The sequence below is a fragment of the Bos grunniens genome, chromosome 10 (assembly GCF_055505025.1).
Source record: "Bos grunniens cultivar Pamir isolate PY7600 chromosome 10, Bosgru_T2T1.0, whole genome shotgun sequence".
Taxonomy (NCBI): domain Eukaryota; kingdom Metazoa; phylum Chordata; class Mammalia; order Artiodactyla; family Bovidae; genus Bos; species Bos grunniens.
Genome location: NC_141174.1, coordinates 73,764,615 through 73,786,183, shown reverse-complemented (window position 1 = coordinate 73,786,183; position 21,569 = coordinate 73,764,615). Strand labels below are relative to the sequence as shown.

General features: G+C 40.5%; 1 protein-coding gene across 26 annotated transcripts in view; it reads left to right on the top strand.

Annotated features, from left to right (window-relative positions):
* Nucleotides 1–21,569, top strand: part of FMN1 (formin 1) — a 497,211-nt gene that overhangs the window by 206,621 nt on the left and 269,021 nt on the right. For all 26 annotated transcript variants that reach the window (XR_015135041.1, XM_086322043.1, XM_086322036.1 and 23 more), the window contains one exon: nucleotides 12,010–12,071. Coding sequence is in view for 25 of the 26 variants with exons in the window: in XM_086322043.1 (XP_086178169.1) it covers nucleotides 12,010–12,071 (62 nt within the window). In the remaining variant the exon portion in view is untranslated. The remainder of the gene's footprint in view (nucleotides 1–12,009; nucleotides 12,072–21,569) is intronic.

The window sequence follows — 21,569 nt, the reverse complement described above, 5'->3', positions numbered from 1 at the left end:
ACATTACTTTACCAACAAAGGTCCATCTAGTCAAGGCTTGGAGAAGGCGATGGCACCCAACTCCAGTACTCTTGCCTGGAAAACCCCATGGACTGACTGAGGGGCCTGGTAGGCTGCAGTCCATGGGGTCACGAAGAGTCGGACATGACTGAGCAACTTCACTTTCAGTTTTCACTTTCATGCATTGGAGAAGGAAATGGCAACCCACACTAGTGTTCTTGCCTGGAGAATCCCAGGCGGAGCCTGGTGGGCTGCTGTCTATGGGGTTGCACAGAGTCGAACACAACTGAAGCGACTTAGCAGCAGCAGCAGCAGCAGTCAAGGCTATGGTTTTTCCAGTAGTCATGTATGGATGTGAGAGTTGGACTGTGAAGAAAGCTGAGCACCTAAGAATTGATGCTTTTAAACTGTGGTATTGGAGAAGACTCTTGAGAGTCCCTTGGACTTCAAGGAGATCCAACCAGTCCATCTTAAAGGAGATCACTCTTGGGTGTTCGTTGGAAGGACTAATGCTGAAGCTGAAACTCCAGTACTTTGGCCATGTAAATAGTTGACTCATTGGAAAAGACTCGGATGCTGGGAGGGATGGGGGCAGGAGGAGAAGGGGACGACAGAGGATGAGATGGCTGGATGGCATCACTGACTCAATGGACATGAGTTTGAGTGAACCCTGGGAGTTGGTGATGGACAGGGAGACCTGGCGTGCTGCGATCCATGGGGTCACAAAGAGTCGGACACGACTGAGCGACTGAACTGAACTGAAGCACTGTAGCCTATCTTCCCAGGTGGCTCAGTGGTAAAGAACCCACCTGACATGGCAGGAATTGCAGGAGACTGAGGTTCAATCCCTGGGTTGGAAAGATCCCCTGGAGGAGGAAATGGCAGCTCACTCCAGCATTCTTGCTGGGATAATCCCATGGACAGAGAAGCCAGGTGGGCTACAGTCCATGGGGTCACAAAGAGTTGGACATGACTGAGCGACTGAGGATGGATGCACTGGAGCACTCACTTAGGGGTCCCAGGTCCCAGCTCTCCCCAGCTCCTTAATTTGGGGTATATCCTTAGACTACTTTTATTATTTTTTAATTTCTTCTTTAAACCAATTGATTTTTTGTTTTCTTTTTGCTTAAATAAAATTAACTTTATCTTAAAGCAATGATTCTCAAACTTTAGCATGCCTTATTACTTGGGGAGCTTGTTAAAGTGTTCTCTCAGTTTCTTAATCAGTAGGTCTAGGATAGGCCTAAGAATGATGATTTCTAAGAAGTTGCTTTCTAATTATGGTGCTGGAGAAGACTCTTGAGAGTCCCTTGGACTATAAGGAAATCAAACAATCAATCCTAAAGAAAATCAATCCTGAATATTCATTGGAAGGACTGTTGCTAAAGCTGAAGCTTCAATACTTTAGCCACCCAATGCAAAGAGCCAACTCATAGGAAAATACCCTTGGGAAAGATTGAGGGCAGGAGGAGAAGAGGGCGACAGAGGATGAGCCGGTTGGATGGCATCACCGACTCAGTGGACATGAGTTTGAGCTAGCTCCGGGACACAGTGAAGGCCAGGGAAGCCAGGCATGCTGCAGTCCATGGGGATTGCTAAGAGTCGGACACGACTTCGTGACTGAACAAGAAGTTCCAGGTGACACTGATGCTGTGGGTCCAGGACTAAACTGCATCTTCTAACAGTGTCTTATAGCAGTAATACTCACAGTAGCATAGGTTTTATGTGCTAGTTTGACTTTTTTCTAAGGCACATAAAATAAGTATTCAACTGTTAAAATAAAGTCCAGCTGTCTGTTACTGAAAGTATGACCTCACTGGTGTGTGTGCAAAGCCTTGGAACACTGAATAGTCTCCAAACATAATTCGGAGGAAGCATCCTTTTCCGTTAAAACCGAAGATATGTACTTGAACACGTTTCTGAACAATATAAGACAATGGGTAAAGCCCCTGTGCGATACACGCAGTGCACACATTAGAGTCTGTGGGCAGAAACAGAGCTGTTTTTCATTTGGGGGGAAATCAGAAAGTCTCCAATCCCCCAGCTGTGTGCATAATCTAGTTCTGTCAGTGTCATGTGAGTATGTTGGGGAGGGCTGAGATATATTGGATGTGTGTGTACACAGAGTATAAATGAAAACCAGATTTAACCACACACTGGTGACTATAGGCTGGGAAGTCTCCGAGGAGACGACGAACGGATCAGTCATATAACTTGATGGAACCGTCCATTGTAACTCACGCTGTTCATGTTGACCCCACACTCATCAAACCTCACTGTGATTAAAAAGACCCCTGCCTCTTTTAACGGAGAAGGCAATGGCACCCCACTCCAGTACTCTTGCCTGGAAAATCCCATAGACGGAGGAGCCTGGTGGGCGGCCATCTATGGGGTCGTACAGAGTCGGATACGATTGAAGCGACTTAGCAGCAGCAGCGGCAGCCTCTTTTAAAGAGTTAGGGGAAAATTGTCCCAATTTTACAAGTGATTCTTGAAATTGGATAATGTCAACAACCTTTAAGTTCTCAGGCATTTGGAATTTTGTTTATACCTGATGCTTACCCAACCATAAGAACAACAGTAACTCACAAATAAAATAAGCAAACAAAACTCTGTTAAGGAAATAAGACGGGTTCTTTGGGCTTGAATGACATCATTGGTACTGACCAGCATGTGGTCTAAGGGTAGTTGTTTAACCATTCGCCTCAGTCTCTCCATCTGTAAAATGGGTATTGATATGATAAGATCGACCTTATAAGTGTGGTGTGAGGATGGCATGAATTAACCTATGTAAAGTGCTTAGAACAGTTCTTGAGAAATAGCACTCCGTAATGTCACCTGTACTTGTGTATAATGTATGTGATTAAGAGAAACTCATGCAGTCAGTGATAAACTGTAGTAGTGGTTACTACTCCCATGTTAGAGAGGTCATCTTTAATTTTGTTCTTGGTGAGTTGAAGAATACACCCCTGTGATGGTACCTGCAGAAAGTACCTTTTGTTGTTGGGAACTGATCAAAAAGAAAGGTCTGTATAGTAAAAGGGGTTGCTACCAATTAGACCAAGTACTTGACTAGAAAAAGCTCTATTTTTATGGAGGGAAGTTCTTACCTCCTCCCAAAATGTTGAATCCTGCAAGTCAGGATCCTTTTTCTGTCTTTCCATATCATGTATTATTTCCCTAAAAGACATTATTCAAACTGCTTCTTTTGTGGGCTAGATTATTTAAATCCATTTGTTAATTTCCATTGAGGCTAATGAGGCTTCAGAGAAGTCTACCGTTTTCAAGGCCTGATATTCAGAACCTCTATTCCTCTTTTTCACACATTGATTAGAGTCCCAAAGCTACTGAATTTTAGGGTCAAGTTCTCTTTTTAAGAAACAAAAACATCCTTTGTGTTGAACAGAGACCACTGCCTCCCCATCGTTGCCCCCAAGAGACTGCCTTGGTCTTCTCCAGGGTATTTGCAAACCCAAAAAGTGTGGAGGGAGGGGACTGCCACTAGCAGGACACAGTTGAAAACCACCAACCATAATTCATTTTTCTGTAACCTTTATCCTCTCTTACCATTCTCTTATGAACCCTCAAAGGGAGTATTCCACAAGCAAGGGTGTTAACTTCCTCCTTCTGCGTGCTGCCCGCTTATTGTATTTTATCATCTTTGTCACGAATGGGAATGTGTTTTCTTGCCACCTGTCACACTAGGACTGTTGGCACAAAACTGTTGTTTGAAGAGGAGATGAATCAAGATTTACTGGGTATTAGCTTTGCAGTGATCTTCATCAGTCTGTTGATTAGTCAGAACTATATGTCACGCCCTTCCAGGTACAGTTTACCAAAAAAGAATCATTTCAAAATATATTCTACAATGTTTCTCTTTAGGATGTAAATAGGTATTATTCCCAAGGGGCACCAGTGTTGAAAGAAGGCTGGTTTGGCTAAGCTTCCTTTGCCTACTTTGTGGAGACTTGGAATTGATTCAGGTTTAAATGTTGATCATCACTTTGGTTAGGGCTCAACACTTATACAAGACTCACACTTACTAAACTGTTCTTATTTGATCCACCTAGAAGACTCTTTTAGGGGCTTCCCAGATAGTTCAGTGGTAAAGAGTCTGCCTGCCAATGCAGGAAACATGGGCTTGATCCCTGAGTCTGGAAGATCCCCTAGAGAAGGAAATGGCAACCCACTCCAGTATTCTTGTCTGGGAAATCCCATGGAGAGTGGAGCCTGGCCAACTACAGTCTGTGGGGTCGCAAAGAATTGGACACGACTTAGCGACCCAACAACAACTCTCTTATACCTATATGATATTCTTTTTATGACATGGTGGTGGTGTTCAGTCGCTCAGTCATGTCCAGCTCTTGGCGACCCCAAGGACAGCAATATGCCAGGCTTCCCTGTCCTTCACCATCTCCTGGAGCTTGCTCAAACTCATGTCCATTGAGTCAGTGATGTCATCCAATCATTTCATCCTTAGTCGTCCCCTTTTCCTCCTGCCTTCAATCTTTCCCAGCATCAGGGTCTTTTCAAATGAGTCAGTTCTTCGTAGCAGGTGCCAAAGTATTAGAACTTCAGCATCAGTTCTTCCAATGAATATTCAGGGTTGATTTCCTTTAGAATTGACTGGCTTGATCTCCTTGCAGTCCAAGAGACTCTCAAGAGTCTTCTTCAATACCACAGTTCAAAAGCATCAATTCTTCAGCACTCAGCCTTCTTTATGATCCAACTTTCACATCCATACATGACTACTGGAAAAACCATAGCTTTGGCTAGACGGACCTTTGTTGGCAAAGTGATGTCTCTGCTTTTTAATATTCTTTTTATGACATGTGAAGAAGCTAATATATATAAATATAACCTTAGCAATCTTTTTCTTATACTTTAATGCTGCTGCTGCTGCTGCTGCTGCTAAGTTGCTTCAGTCGTGTCTGACTCTGTGCGACCCCATAGACGGCAGCCCACCAGGCTCCCCCGTCCCTGGGATTCTCCAGGCAAGAACACTGGAGTGGGTTGCCATTTCCTTCTCCAATGCATGAAAGTGAAAATTGAAAGTGAAGTCGCTCAGTTGTGTCCAACTCCTAGCGACCCCATGGACTGCAGCCCACCAGGCCCCTCCGTCCATGGGATTTTCCAGGCTAGAGTACTGGAGTGGGTTGCCATTACCTTCTTCAACTTTAATGCTAGGTATGCATAAAGGAAATAATATAAAAGACATAGAACCTAGTGCTAGTGCTAAGTCACTTCAGTCTTGTCAGACTCTTTGTGAGTCTATGGACCATAGCCTGCCAGGCTCCTCTGTCAGTGGAATTCTCCAGGCAAGAATACTGGAGTGAGTTGCCATTTCCTTCTCCAGGGGATCTTCTCAAACCAGGGACTGAACCTGCATCTTAACATCTCCTGCATTGGCAGGTGGGTTCTTTACCACTAAAGCCACCTGGGAATCCCCATGGAGGCTAAAGAAGATATTTTCATTGAAAGCCCTTCTTCCCTCATAACCCGTCTCAGCTCCTCTTCTCCTGGATGGCACCATTTTCCTGATTTTGTTAATATTGTTTGCTTTTCTTGTATAGTCTTTCATTTGTGAACCTAGATATAGAATTTTGGGATAAGGAGGTATGGATATCTTCAACTTTATTAGAAATTGTTGAACATTTTCCATAGTGATTGTACCAATTTGCATTCCTACTGCAAGGGCTTGAGGGTTTCCATTGCTCTACATCTTCACCAGCAGTCAGTTCTGTATAACTTTCTTCCTGATTGCTAAATGAGAATAGGCACAGGTAATGTATCTGATAGAGTGCCTGATGAACTATGGATGGAGGTTCGTGACAATGTACAGGAGACAGGGATCAAGACCATCCCCATCGAAAAGAAATGCAAAAAAGCAAAATGGCTGTTGGGAGGCCTTACAAATAGCTGCAAAAAGAAGAGAACCAAAAAGCAAAGGAGAAAAGGAAAGATATAAGCATCTTAATGCAGAGTTCCAAAGAATTGCAAGGAGAGATAAGAAAGCCTTCCTCAGCAATCAATGCAAAGAAATAGACAAAAACAACAGAATGGGAAAGACTAGAGATCTCTTCAAGAAAATTAGAGATACCAAGGGAACATTTCATGCAAAGATGGGCTTGATAAAGGACAGAAATGGTATGGACCTAACAGATATTAAGAGATGGCGAGAATACACAGAACTGTACAAAAAAGATCTTCATGACCCAGATAATCACAATGGTGTGATCACTCACCTAGATCCAGATATCCTGGAATGTGAAGTCAAGTGGGCCTTAGAAAGCATCACTACAAACAAAGCTAGTGGAGGTGATAGAATTCCAGTTGAGCTATTTCAAATCCTGAAAGATGATGCACTCAATATGCCAGCAAATTTGGAAAACTCAGCAGTGGCCACAGGACTGGAAAAGGTCAGTTTTCATTCCAATCCCAAAGAAAGGCAATGCCAAAGAATGCTCAAACTAGCACACAGTTGCACTCATCTCACACGCTAGTAAAGTAATGCTCAAAGTTCTCCAAGCCAGGCTTCAGCAATACGTGAACCGTCAACTTCCAGATGTTCAAGCTAGTTTTAGAAAAGGCAGAGGAACCAGAGATCAAATTGCCAACATCCGCTGGATAATCGAAAAAGAAAAGAGTTCCAGAAAAACATCTATTTCTGCTTTATTGACTATACCAAAGCCTTTGACTGTGTGGATCACAATAAACTGTGGAAAATTCTGAAAGAGATGGGAATACCAGACCACATGACTTGCCTCTTGAGAAACCTATATGCAGGTCAGGAAGCAAGAGTTAGAACTGGACATGGAACAACAGACTGGTTCCAAATAGGAAAAGGAGTACGTCAAGGCTGAATATTGTCAGCCTGCTCATTTACCTTATATTCAGAGTACATCATGAGAAACGCTGGGCTGGAGGAAGCACAAGCTGGAATCAAGATTGCTGGGAGAAATCTCAATAACCTCAGATATGCAGATGACACCACCCTTATGGCAGATAGTGAAGAGGAACTCAAAAGCCTCTTGATGAAAGTGAAAGAGGAGAGTGAAAAAGTTGGCTTAAAGCTCAACATTCAGAAAACAAAGATCATGGCATCTGGTCCCACCACATCATGGGAAATAGATGGGGAAACAGTGGAAACAGTGTCAGACTTTATTTTGGGGGGCTCCAAAATCACTGCAGATGGTGACTGCAGCCATGAAATTAAAAGACGCTTACTCCTTGGAAGGAAAGTTATGACCAACCTAGATAGCATATTCAAAAGCAGAAATGTTACTTTGCCAACAAAGGTTCGTCTAGTCAAGGCTATGGTTTTTCCAGTGGTCATGTATGGATGTGAGAGTTGGACTGTGAAGAAGGCTGAGTGCTGAAGAATTGATGCTTTTGAAGTGTGGTGTTGGAGAAGACAATTGAGAGTCCCTTGGACTGCAAGGAGATCCAGCCAGTCCATCTTAAAGGAGATCAGTTCTGGGTGTTCATTGGAAGGACTGATGCTGAAGCTGAAACTCCAGTACTTTGGCCACCTCATGCGAAGAGTTGACTCATTGGAAAAGACCCTGATGTTGGGAGGGATTGGGGGCAGGAGGAGACGGGGACGACAGAGGATGAGATGGCTGGATGGCATCACTGACTCGATGGACGTGAGTCTGAGTGAACTCCGGGAGTTGGTGATGGACAGGGAGACCTGGAATGCTGTGATTCATGAGATCACAAAAAGTCGGACACGACTGAGCGACTGAACTGAACTGAACTGAATGTATCTGTTACTTGCATGTCCTCTTTCACAGTGCCTATTAACGCATTTAGCTATTTTTCATTTTCTGTAGTTTTTTAAGGAACTATTCACACATATATTTATACTAGATCTTTGGTTATGGGTTCCAATTATATTCTCCTACTCTCTGGCTTGTCTTTTCTCTCTTTTTATAGTATATTGATGAAAAGTTCTTAATTTTAATATAGTTGAGTTTATTACTTTTATCCTTTATATGTAATGCTTTTTTGAATCTTAAGTTCTTTCCTATCCTGAAGTTATAAAACTCTTACTCTGTGTTGCTTATAAGATACTTGGTTTTGTACAGTGTAACTCTTTATCAATTTAGAATGACTATTCCATGGTATAAAGTTGGGATCAAGCTTCATGTTTTTGTGACTATCCACTTTTCCCAACCAATAATTATTGAAAAGACTGCTCTTTATTGTAAAGAAAGATCTTTTGTGCTGCTTCTGTTGTACCAAGTAACCATAAGTTTATGTTGTATTTCTAGTCTCCTAGTCTATTAGTTCCTCTTTTAGTACCACACCACCATAATTGCGTTGTGATAGGAAAAAGTAATTATTGTTACATAATAAGGCATGTTGTCTTACCTTTATATTTTTGTGAAGTTTCTTGGCTTTTTGCATGTTCATGCTTCAATATACATTTCAGAATGAGGTCCTTAAGTTTGAACAAAAGAAAAACCCTGAGAAATGTTGAATGAGATTGCATTGGATTGTTAGACCAATTTGGGAAGATCCATCTTTACACTGCAAGGAGATCCAGCCAGTCTATCCTAAAGGAAATTAGTCGTGGGTGTTAATTAGAAGGACTGATGTTGAAAATACTTTGGCCACCTCATGCGAAGAGTTGACTCATTGGAAAAGACCCTGATGCTGGGAGGGATTGGGGGCAGGAGAAAAAGGGGATGACAGAGGATGAGATAGCTGGATGGCATCACCGACTTGATGGACATGAGTTTGAGTGAACTCCAGCAGTTGGTGATGGACAGGGAGGCCTGGCGTGCTGTGATTCATGGGATCGCAAAGAGTCGGACACGACTGAGCGACTGAACTGAACTGATCTCTACACTATGGAATCACCCAAAACATGATTTGCTACTTTCTATGTCTTTCTTTGTAATACATTTATATATAGTGTTTCTATTTCCTCATATGAAGTCTTGCATTTTTTGGTTAGGTTCTTTTTAAGTACTTTATATTTTTAGAGGTACTTGTAAATGTCAAGTTTTTTTCTTTAAACTGTTGGTGATATCACGATTTTTGTATTCTAATTTTACATCCATCAATTCTACTAAACTCATGTATTCTAATATTTTACCTATAGAATCTTTTGGATTTTTTAAATACGCAGTCATAGTGAATAATGAGTTTATGTTTCCCTTTTATATATGTGTGTGTGTATGTGTGTGTGTGCACGTGTTTTTCTTTTTTCTTGTTCTACTGCATCTGCTGGTACCCTTAGGAAAACCATGAATAGAAGTGGTAGTAACAAGTATTCTTGTGTTATGGTGACTCTCCTAGGGAAAGCATTCAGAAGTTAAATATTTGTAAGTTTTAAAGAATTTTAATGTACTATAGTGTTAACTTTTTTCTTTTTTGTATAAGAATTCTGATTCTGAGTTTTAACCAGATGTGTAGATTCATGTAAGCACCACCATAATCACGACCGAGGATAGTCACCCTCAAAATTCCTTTGTATGCTGCTCCGTTGTAGTCCAGCATTCCCCTGTGTCTAACTTCTGGCCACCGTTGCTCTGGTCTGTTCTTCATCTGTGTGGTTTTGCCTTCTCCAGAATGTTGCTGCTAAGCTGCTAAGTTGTTTCAGTTGTGTCTGACTCTGTGCGACCCCGTAGACGGCAGCCCACCAGGCTCCCCCGTCCCTGGGATTCTCCAGGCAGGAACACTGGAGTGGGTTGCCATTTCCTTCTCCAATGCAGGGAAGTGAAGAGTGAAAGTGAAGTTGCTCAGTCGTGTCCGACTCCTAGCGACCCCATGGACTTCAGCCCACCAGGCTCCTCTGTCCATGGGATTTTCCAGGCAAGAGTACTGGAGTGGGGTGCCATTGCCTTCTCCAGAATGTTATATGAAATTAAAGAACGGTTAACCCGAGGCTGACTTCCTTCACTGTGCATAACGCCTTTGATATTTGTCTTTGTTGATGTATTATTACTATTGTTGAGTAGTATTGAATTCTATGGACATGCCACAGTTTATGTATATATTAACCAGATGAATTATGCACGTTTTTTAGCTATGCGACTTATTTTGCTTCTTTGGATAATGGGGATAATGCACCTACATCATAGGGTTATTGTAGGGATGAAATGAGTTAATTGCTATGAAATACTTAGGTAATTCCTGATATATAGTACGTGCTCAATAAATACAATCCGTTATTACTGTCTACATTGTTAGTAAAGATTTTGAAATAGAAAAGAACTTAACAAGTTCAAGGAATAGGAAGAGAGCCAGCGTGCCTGGTGTATAACGAGAGGGGAAGGTGGCGTGTAGAAGGTGTGTAGGAGCAGGGTCAGACCTTAATGGGCTACAGCCTGGAGTTTTTATTTTAGTCCAAATACAGTGGAAAGCACAGGGATGAGACGTGATCTGGTTTATGTTTTTTTGTTTGTTTGTTTCTTTTTTTAATTTTATTTTATTTTTAAACTTTACATAATTGTATTAGTTTTGCCAAATATCAAAATGAATCCGCCACAGGTATACATGTGTTCCCCATCCTGAACCCTCCACTTTAGCAGATCATTTAGGCTGAGAATGAGTCATGGAGGTGGTGGGAGTGAAAGAGGATTACCATGGTAGTCCAGAGAAAAGATGGTGGTGGCTTAGACCATAGTGGTGCTTATAGGGTTGGTGAGAAGTGGTTTGATTGAAGGTAGGGTTTGGAGGTAGAACCCACAGAACTTGCTGAGGGATTGTAGTTCAGTGGAACACATTCCCCATCAGAGTAGTGATGTGGCTAGTCTTAATTATCAACAGCAACACTGTTTTTTCTTACAGCTTTCCTGAAGATTTTCCTCATGCATTAAAAAAAAAAAAAATTGGAATATAGTTGACTTACAATGTTGTGTTAGTTTCTGCTGTACAGCAAAATGAATCAGTTATACATATGCACATATATCGACTCTTTTTTAGATTCTTTTCCCTCACCAGTCATTACAGAGTACTGAGAAGAGTTCCCTTTCAGTAGGTTCTTATTAGTTATCTATTTTATGTATAGTAGTGTGTCATCTACTTTTGATTGGAAACTTAAACTTTCTTGCCCGATTTCTGGAATCCACCTGAAGAAATAGCCTGCCTTTTCATACACTTTTAAGTGACATCTGATGTCTTTCTTACTCATAATCACAGTCCCAAACACATTTGTAAAAAAAAAATAAAATAAAAACGGAAACTTATCCCACGACAGTGTTTTCTCCGAGTGTTTTTCTTTGTGGTTGTCTACAGCCTGTGTAGTGCTGTGACCCCACGTTCTAAGTCATCCTGCTGGAAGGGAATTTGATTCGCCAGTGGGATGTCGTTTTAGTGGTTGGCAGGAGTTCCTGTGTACACTTGGGACTGACTATTGGAATAAACAGTATTAGACTCGGACTAAAATTGGACCAGAAATTTATTTTCATCCTCCTTTCAACCTCAACTCACCCTCGAGTCTCTCATCCACATGACAAATGGTCTTGACTTTTTGAAGTTATCTTAAAGATTAAAGTCGGCCCTGGGTGCTGGCTTATTAGTCTTGCATTCAAATGGAGATTTTTTTTTTTTTGGAAACAGTTAAAAATAGAGTTCTCTGATCTCACATGGAGACATTTTCTTTTATTTCCTGTGTGTCTTCTCTTAACATGACTATATTTGTTCTCTGTGGGTCTTTAGCTTCCAACTCCTTCTTAAGACAAACACCTGATCAGTCTTTATCTGGGGCACTCGTGTCTTTTTTTTTTTTTTTTTAAACTCTATCCTCTCTGCTTAATTTTGGACATTTCATATTCCAGGATTTGCTAAATCGGGGGGGAAATCTCCCTTCTATCTTGAGTTTCTAGTTGTATTTTGCCCCAGTGTTTATCATCTTTTGTCAGGTTAATGTCAAACTATGGTATTTATTTACTCAGTTGACTGGTAGGAGGGCTTATGGAATCTTAGAGCTACTCATTAGAATTCTGTGCATAATTTTGTGCTTCTTTGTAATTGACTTCTTTTGTGATCTTACAGAATACCAAGCTGCTATTTTACACTTGAAGAGGGAGCACAAAGAAGAAATTGAAAACCTGCAGGTATATTTCTTTGATTCCACTGAACTGGTTATTTGATGCTTGGCTTTCTCATGTGTTGAAGTAAATACTCCGCTTTTTTGACACATTTACCAAGACAGCATCTCCACTGTGTACCTGCCACCAAGTCTTGAGTTTATCCTGGGGATGAAAGTCTTGAATGCCATTTTTAGTAGAATTGAATTCCTATTTTTTAAAAAAATACCACAGATGCATTTGGGGAAAGATTTGATTGGAGAAATGATGGTTTTATTTGGAATGCAGGGAAGAAGATCGAGTATTTAGACTTTCATTGTAAATAAGAAAGCTCTGAAATAGTTTCCTATGCACATTGCAAATTATTTTGTTGGGTGTCCTCCCAGCCTTGTGTTCGTTTCTGTGTGTTGCCTAGCACATGTCTGCAATGTGATGTCAGGCAGTTAAGGAAGTGGACCTAGTAGGAGGAAGAATTGTGCTGGATCAGCCATTCCATATCCCCAGAGAGCACTTGGATGCTGCTGACTTGAGCTCCTTTGTGAAGTCCAGAAAGTCTGAGGGATCGTTTCCTTTGTCCCACTAATTATCATTCCCTTATGTTTGGTATTTACTTGCTGGGGCTATAACAGGAAGTTTCACAGTCATAATTTGACATAAGTAAATATTGAATCAGGCACTGATTCCAGTTTACTGATAACTGGGGTTGACCCCATATCTCAGGAGAGAACATTAGTGAAATTGAAATCAGACTTGGTGGTTGTATAGTGCTAGGTCATTACATGCTAATTCAGTGAGTTTGTGGATCAAATATTCTTCTTTCCATTAGGTGATAGTATACTTTTTTAAATAACTGAGATTGTATATTTGATTTTATATGAAACTACTGCAGGTAGCAGAAAGATCACTAAATAAGTCATGTGTGACTCTTTGCAACCCCATGGACTGTAGCCCGCCAGGCTCCCTGTCTATGGAATTTCCCAGGCAAGAACTCTGGAGTGGGGTTGCCATTTCCTACTCCAGGGGATCTTCCCAACCCAGGGATCAAACCTGGGTCTCCTGAATTGCAGATAGATTCTTTACAGTCTGAGCTACCAGGGCAGCCTTATGGGGTATGAATTCAGGCCACCCCTGAACAGCTTGGCTTAAATAGTTTGGGGGAGGGAATAAGTCCATTTCACAAAGAAACAAAAAAGTGGAAAAGTACCTCTGACTCCTAGGGGACAAAGTAGGGGAGAGAGGGGGGCCCTTATCTCCTTTGTTGCAAAATGCTCTACAGAGACCTTGCTCTTTGTTCTGATGTGTAAAAGATTGCCAGCTGTCTCAGAGAAGCTGCAGTGGGAATTAATTAAAGAAGCAGATTGCTGAAGAGGGTGGTACAGAAGTGAGTCCGTGAGCAGAAGCATTCTATAATAGCTCAGCCATAAGAATTAATACAACCTTCCCCAAGTTATAGATCAGCCCTGGGAGTACTTTGACAGCTAATAATATTCACAGTGACCACAGGTACTTGCAATCTTGGGGCTCTTCCTTTGTGCCAGGCATTTTTCTAGGCATGTTACATATATTATTTCATGTCTTTTCATCTCCCTCCACAAAAAAGTCTCATGATCTTATATCTCAAGCTAGGAGAAGTTTTGAGAAGGGAAAGGGTGAATAAATGAAAAAGAAAAAAGTATATTGTAATCATGATCTTCATTTAAAATAAAGGTTAGAAGGCAATGGCACCCCACCCCAGTACTCTTGCCTGGAAATTCCCATGGACGAAGGAGCCTGGTAGGCTGCAGTCCATGGGGCCGCTAAGAGTCAGACCTGACTAAGCGACTTTGCTTTCACTTTTCACTTTCATGCACTGGAGAAGGAAATGGCAACCCACTCCAGTGTTCTTGCCTGGAGAATCCCAGGGACGGGGGAGCCTGGTGGGCTGCCGTCTATGGGGTCGAATAGAGTCGGACACGACTGAAGCGACTTAGCAGCAGCAGCAGACCAAGGTATGATTGACATTAAACATTAAAAAGTGTTCCTAGTTATACTTTAAGTTTTCTTTAAGTATATCTGAAATAATTATCTGTTCTTTTAATGCTATTGGTAAACTTAAACATATGTCCCTTTTTTTTTCAATTTATTTATTTTTTATTGAAGGAAATTGCTTTACAATATTGTGTTGGTTTCTGCCATACATCAACATGAATCAGCCATAGGTACACGTGTTTCCCCTCCCTGGTGAACCTCCCTCCCCATCCGGCCCTGCTAGGTTGTCACGGAGCCCTAGTTTGAGTTCCCTGAGTCATACAGCAAATTCCCTCTGGCTATCTCTTTTATACATGGTAGTGTATGTGGAAACTGGCAACTCTTACTCCTCATCTGACCTAAAGAAGTGTCTTGTTGGCAAGTAGAACATTTTAAAGATTGAATTAGAAATAGTTTAAAGTAGGGAGAGATTTCTAGCTGCGTCTAAAAAAACAGTTGGAAAAACTAGTAATGGTGCACTTATTTTCCTGTATGACTTTAACCAGCTGGGGTTGAGGAACAGACATCGCTTCAACTTAGGACAGGTGGTCTCTAGTTCGCCGCTGTCCCCACTCTGGGCCATTTCCTCTGCCTAGTTCCTTTAACCCCTGGGAGATGCAGAAAATAACTAGATGTTATTCTGACCAAGTCAGAAGAGATGCAAGTTCATAAATCTGTAACCCCATTTGGCTGTACTTGTGGGCACTCGCTGAACATCATCCCCACCTGTTTTATTCCACTAAGTGACAAAGTCACGTCTGTTGTCACAGGACTGGTGGAAGACAATTGGTGAGCAGCTTTTTTGTTACTCATTTCTTTATATGGATTTCAACTGGCAGCCTTCACGGCCTGTTAGATTTTCTTTCTCTGCTTACAGGTCACAGAGAATCAGATTTGTTTCAGGACCTCTTCAAAATGCCTTTCTAAAGTAAGAAAGAGTCTGTGCTTAAGTACATAGGGAAAGTGATTCATTCTGTCACCATATGTAAGAATTGATATGTGTCATATTTAGTTTTTGGAGACTGTTTTCATAGACTTAAAAAAAAAAAAAAATGGCCTGACTCAACAAGTGGAGAACCTAATGTCAGCTTGCTATTCTGTTTTTGACTGTAAATTCATGGGAAGTCATTTAATTTTTAAATTCCCCCACCTACAAAATAGAATCCGTTTTGATTGGAGGTTGGAACTTTTAGCCCAGAGTCTCAAGGCTTATAAAAGTGGGGAGTTTTTATCTCAGACATGCTCTGTAGCCCACACTTGTGGAAGGCTGTGATCTAGAAGGGGCTTGGTCCTGGGACCAGCTTTTCAAAATGTGTAGCAACTCAGATACATATCCTCCCTGTAATTCAAAAGCAAAAAGCTATTGATGATTGGAATGAATTCATTTCCAAATTCCATCAATTTATATATACCTTTTACCCAAAGCCCTTGACTGACTTTTCTACTCAAATCTCCAGTAGGAGAGTTGTGGCAGGTCCAACATTTTCTATGGCTTAGCTATTTCATTAATACTAAAGCCAGAAAAATTCTTAAATTTTGTTCAAGTATGCCCTTCATTTAGCAAACTTTGCCCTAAGAGTATCTGATCACTTCATGATATTCAGCATCATCTAGTTCATTTTTCAGTTCTGAATAAGTCTGTGTTACTGATTTTATTTTTGGAAGAGTGGCACCTTTACAGTATTTATTTGAGAAAATTTTGCCTGTGGTAGCCGTTGCACAACAAGTTCATGCTTTATGTAGAAACATAGTTCACACCTGCCCTTTCAAGGCATGTGATAAAGCTAATTCTCCCATGGTGTAAATAAAGATTTTTTGCTTTGGAATTGTCTAGGAGCACAGTTTGAAAATCACTATCACAGCCCTTGTACAAAATCTTATATAGTTGGTTTTTGTCTTATTGTAGTCAGAAAACCAGGTGTGATGATACTTTATGCATGATGACAGTATGAAAGGATTCAGGTTTTTGAGTTAGGATTCAGTTCAGCTTCTTGCACTGTGACATTAGGAAATTAATCAACTTCTCTGGCATTTAGTTTTCTCAGTTTCAGCATTTGTTCAATAATAATCATATTGATGCCCAAATAACAAATATTGGAGAAGATGTGGGGAAAATAGAACCCTCTTACAGTGTTGGTAGGAATGTAAATTGGTGAGCTACTATGGAGAACAATATGGAGGTTTCTCAAAAAACTACAGTAGATCTACTATATGAGACAGCAATTCCACTCCTGGGTGTATATCTGAAAAAAAACAAAAACACTTAATTTGAAAGCTATATGCACCTCAATGTTAATAGCAGCATTATTTACAATTACCAAGATATGGATGGACCCTAACTGTCCATCAACAGATGAATGGATAAAGATATAAATAAGCTACAAGGGTATATAGTACAGTGCAAGGAACATAGCCAATATTTTATAATAACTCTAGATGAAATATAACTTTTAAAAATTGTGAATCACTGTGTTGTACACCTATAACATAGAATATTATACATTAACTCTAGCTCAGTTTTTAAAAATGTAGTCATTTTGATGATGCCTCCATTCTAGGATTGTTCGATATGATATATACCTGAACACATGTTCAGTAAATACCATTTCTCATTCCTTTTGCTCTGCTCAAGTCTCCTTGTAATTAGGCAGCTTGAGTTTAGAGCAGTCCTCAGGCCCTTTTGGTTGAGGACTTCTTTGGGACTTTGACTTATTCTTTCCATGGTCTTCCAGCTGTCCACTAGCCTCTGTGCTCTATATCAGGGGGTCTAAACCAGGCTTTCCCAGAGGTCATTATGCTGAACAGTGAGCCTCCAAAATGCTCCTTGACAAAAATATTTCATGGTCTAATAAGTTTGATAAATATCTTGTTCCCCTGTTAGAGCTTTACCGTGAATAGAGAAGAGCCGAGGGAGGGAGGGAAGAAGGGAGGGCTCTATAGCTTGTTTCTCACATAATTCTTTTCTTCCTCCTAGTAACCGATGTTTCTGAATACTGCTCTGTGTTGATCTGTATAATCTTATCTCAGTGCACAATCTACTTTCTTAGTCTTGAGTTCTTTGAGTGATTTTATTAACCTTTTTGTGCCACCAAGTCCTGCTTATTAGTCTAATTTTTTTTCCTCTGTTTTTTAAAGTACCTAGTAAATTTCTTGGCACATAGATGATGCAGAAATATTTTTTAAAATAACAACCTATGATTGAAAAACAAGCAGCGACTAAAATGTAATCAAATCACCACTGTGTGCCAACCTTTGTTCTATGCATTTGGTACTAGTATTAGAAAGAGTAAATGTAGAAATATAAACAAAGATTGGTCCCCATTTTCAGATTTTAAAACCTGAGGCTTTCAGAGACTGTGAATTGTCAGAAATCCTAGTATGTGTGTGTGCTGGGTCACTCAGTCGTGTCCAATTCTTTGCAACCCAGTGGACTGTAGCCCACTAGGCTCCTCTGTCCATGGGATTATCCCAACAGGAATACTGGAGTAGGTTGCCAGGGAACCTGAATTTGAATCCATCTAGATGTGTCTGACTTTGAAGCCAATGTCTTTCTATTAATGCAACATTAATGGAAAGAACATTGGATCTAGAAATACAAGGTCTGGAGTGTGGTCTCACTTTGGGGACAATGAACTGTGTGACCTTCAGGCAATGTTTTTGAATCATTTTTCTAATTTACAAAATGAAAAACCAGGCTATATACTAATAGCAGCTTAGAATTTTATCACTGATCCAACCACAGTTTAAAAAAAGTTCAGTTTGTCCACCGCGTTGTCCTTTCAGCCTTAGGGTTACCTAACTCAGCATCTGTAAACCCTGGAAGTGTTTAACACTTCTCCCTTGTTTTCCTCCTCCTTTTGGAGGTTCCCCTTTCTAACCAGGGGGTTCTCTTGCCAGCTCTCCTTGCTTCCTTGGGACACAGTCTTCTGTCCTCCCAGTGCTGATTAGGATGCATGACTCAGTGAGGGAGCACAGCTCTCAGAATGGCAAATGCAGCTTCCATAGGAGGGCCAGCTCTGCTTTCTGACGGGAGGGAAGCATAAAGATGGGTAGGACTTCTTTGGCTCTCTACTTCCTCAATTTTGAAAGTGGAGGGGAAAAAAAATGCATGCCCCATATCTGGCTTTTGAGGAGCTTGGATAATGTAAAAATCCTGTTTTTTGACCAGCACTTGCAGCAGTTCAGAAGTAAGTGCCTTAGAAATGACACATTGTTTTATCAGTTTGTGACTAATGTTCTTTGAGTTGTGAGATAGAAGAAAACTAGCCAACAGTCACATTTCCTTTGCAGGAACCTTTTCCGTTTACCCCATTCATCACAGCCACAGTCCTCACTGAGGGGAAACTTGACTGAAAACTGGCCTGTAGCAGGCCCCTGCTCATTGTGCAATGCAGGCACATTTCTAATATGGTAATTCCTACTGTGAAATGATCCAGGGATGGGTGCCAAACTAGAAATTAACTTATGTTGTACCTTGCGGGCCCCCAGAGAACTAAATGGTATGTTGGCCTCCACTATGAGAAACTTGAAGACGTCCTTACTTTCCACTCTCTAACCCACCCCACTGGTCCATTTCTAATAGTAAACACATTGCTGTTGAAACAAAATTGAGTACAAACTACACTTGAGCTGATACAGCTAAGTTTACAAAGACATGCACACCCTGATCCTAGCCCATTTGTTATGTTCTTTACTATCAACATAACACATTTAAATCTGTTAATTCCTGGCGAATACTTTGAGGGAAGGGAAATAATTTGTAGATTGATAAACAAAACTTTTGCAAATATGAAATATTTCATTAAACCCTTATGGCATTCCCCTAAGTGCTGATATTTCATTACTGAGATGCCAGGAAAGATGAGAGAGTGTTGGGAAATATCTTAATTTATTATTTCATTGTGTGCATATAGTATAATGTTAGGAGTTTAGTGGATTTACTGGTTTGCCCCTGTTGATGTGCCTTGTAGACTCCCTGGCTACGTAGAAGCATGCAAGTAACTTTGGGATTGAACTTTGATGAAAAACAAAAAGTGATTAATTCCCTGGCTGACTTAGCCCAGGAACCCTTTGTCTCAGCCTTCAAGATGCTGTCTCGCCCCATATAATTCCACTATTTTTTCAAGTTGCATTTGCTGATAGAAGGAAGCTGGTTGTAGAATGAAGACTGTGTGCTTTACTTGAATTCGTATCATTGAGGCTGATGCCGGCTTTGTTTGCCTCCTTCAGGCACCATCAGCTCCAAACATTCCCACTGTGTCTTTTTTTTTTTTTTAATTGAAGCATAGTAGAGTTGCAGTGTTGTACACAACCTCTGTTGTACAGAAGAGTAGTATTTTAAAATACTGTTTTCCTTTAGGGTTTATCCCAGAAGATTGTATATACTTACCTGTGCTATACAGTATGACCTTGTTATTTCTCCATTCTAAATGTAATTGTTTGCATCTACCAACCAGTCCATCCCGCTTCTCACCACCCCTCCTTGGCAACCACAGTCTGATCTGTGTCTGTGCGCCTGTTTCTGTTTTGTAGATAGGCTCATTTGTGCCATATTTTAGATTCCACATATAAGTAATATCATATGGTGATAACATATGGTATTTGTCTCTTTTTTCTGACTTACTTCACTTAGTATGATAATCTCAGGTTGTATCCATGCTGCTGCAAATGGCATTATTTCATTCCTTTTTAATGGCTGAGTAGTATTCCATTGTACGTATGTACCACATCTTTTTTCTCCATTCATCTGTCAGTGGACATCTGGGTTGTTTCCAAGTTTTGGCTGTTGTAAATAGTGCTGCTGTGAATCCCTTTGAGTCTTAAACTCTGAACTTGAGTCACTCATGTGAGCCAAGATGATGATTCTTTTTTCTATAGTTTTTGATGGAAGGGGACAAGCAGATGCTGGAATGGTGACTTTTTGAATGTTGGCCTTTGTTTTTTAAAAAACTTTTAAACTTTGAAGTATAGTTGATTTACAGTGTTGTGTTAGTTTATGGTATACAGCAACATGATTCAGTTATTGACCTTTGCTCTTTTGACCTTTCATGAGATATGAGAAAGTGAATGAAGTATGTTAGATCCCATGGGGAGTGCTTCCTTCTCCCTTGATATGTCCTACTTTGCTCAGTAATGCTGTGTGTTTGTTAGTCCTGTGCCGTTGGGTGAATAATGGGCTCTGTAGCAATAAAGTAAGAGTATAGAACTAGGTAGTCTATGTTTTCTTCTGAATTATTTCTGGCCTGGGCAGAGTGGGCCCATGTGTCTGCCTCAACTCAATCCAAAAGTCTTTGAGATACCCTTGTTCTACATTACCTGAAGCAGTGCTGAATGGCGAGTCAAAATATGAAAAGTTACTGAGTGATCTGACTGGATGTTGGCTAGAAATTCCTTCATGATTCATGGTATTTCAGTATTTATGTTATTTTGGAGGTAGCATTAGGAGGCCAAAGAGTTCTTAACTTTATGGCGCTGTCAAATACAATCCAAAGAAGTTTGTTTGATCATAATAATGCCATTTAAAAAAATCACCCTTCAATCAATTTAGATGAACACCTGTGGTCTAATTTCCACAGTGCTTCCCCCCATTCCCTATCCAATTGTTGATGTTAATTGCCTGATCCTGTGGACATCCATGTTGGTGACTCCTGATACTGAGCTTGGAGAAGCTGAGGAAGAATGTCCTCATCCTCTTTCTCCATGGCCTCCTGAATAACAAGCAAACATCCCTTTTGCTTTTATAACTTCATGGACTTTTATATTTCTTTTATCTTCCCTCCTCCTTTCCTTTCTTTCTTTCTCTTGTCCTTCGCTGAAAGCGTTATTGATGGAATAGAGAGGGCAGCCATGTTGGAAAGGTGAGCAAAAGATAGTTCTTAGGGCAGAAAATTGAGTAATGTTGGTGTTCTGCTACATTTTAAGGAATGTTCTACTACATTTTTGCTTTATTTTTCAAAATTTAAATGCTGAGTACCCTTTGCTTTCTGACTTTAATTGGAGATGATTATGATCATCATTATTGAATATGAAGTACAAACTTCCAGGCATTCTGCCTGATGATTTATTTGTATACATGATATCTAATCAGTTGAGGCTCAGAAGTTAAGTGCTGTCCTGAGTTTTCATAACTGGCTAGTATAATGGCAGGGTCTCCTAACCAGCCTGTCTGGTTTCTAAATATACTTTGTTTCTGCTGTCAATTTATCAGCTGATTTGATGCACTTTCTCTAGTACAATAGTTTTCTAACTTTTCAGTTCCCCTCTTCCCTTCATCCTGTGACAAGATCTCTGCAGATCATCCCTTATTATTATCCTATACAAGCTCTTTATTGGGTAGACAAGATGGAGATATTTCTATGATGTTTATAAACAAAAAATAGCAACAGAGTTCTCTTAGTTCACAGGTTTCAGAAATGACAAGCTGTTCTTCCTAAGTATAGAAGAAAAGAGCACGTTGAAGATTGCCCTTTCTAACCTCATTTCTCATAGCAGGTCCTGAATCCAGCTTGAGGAAGAGCC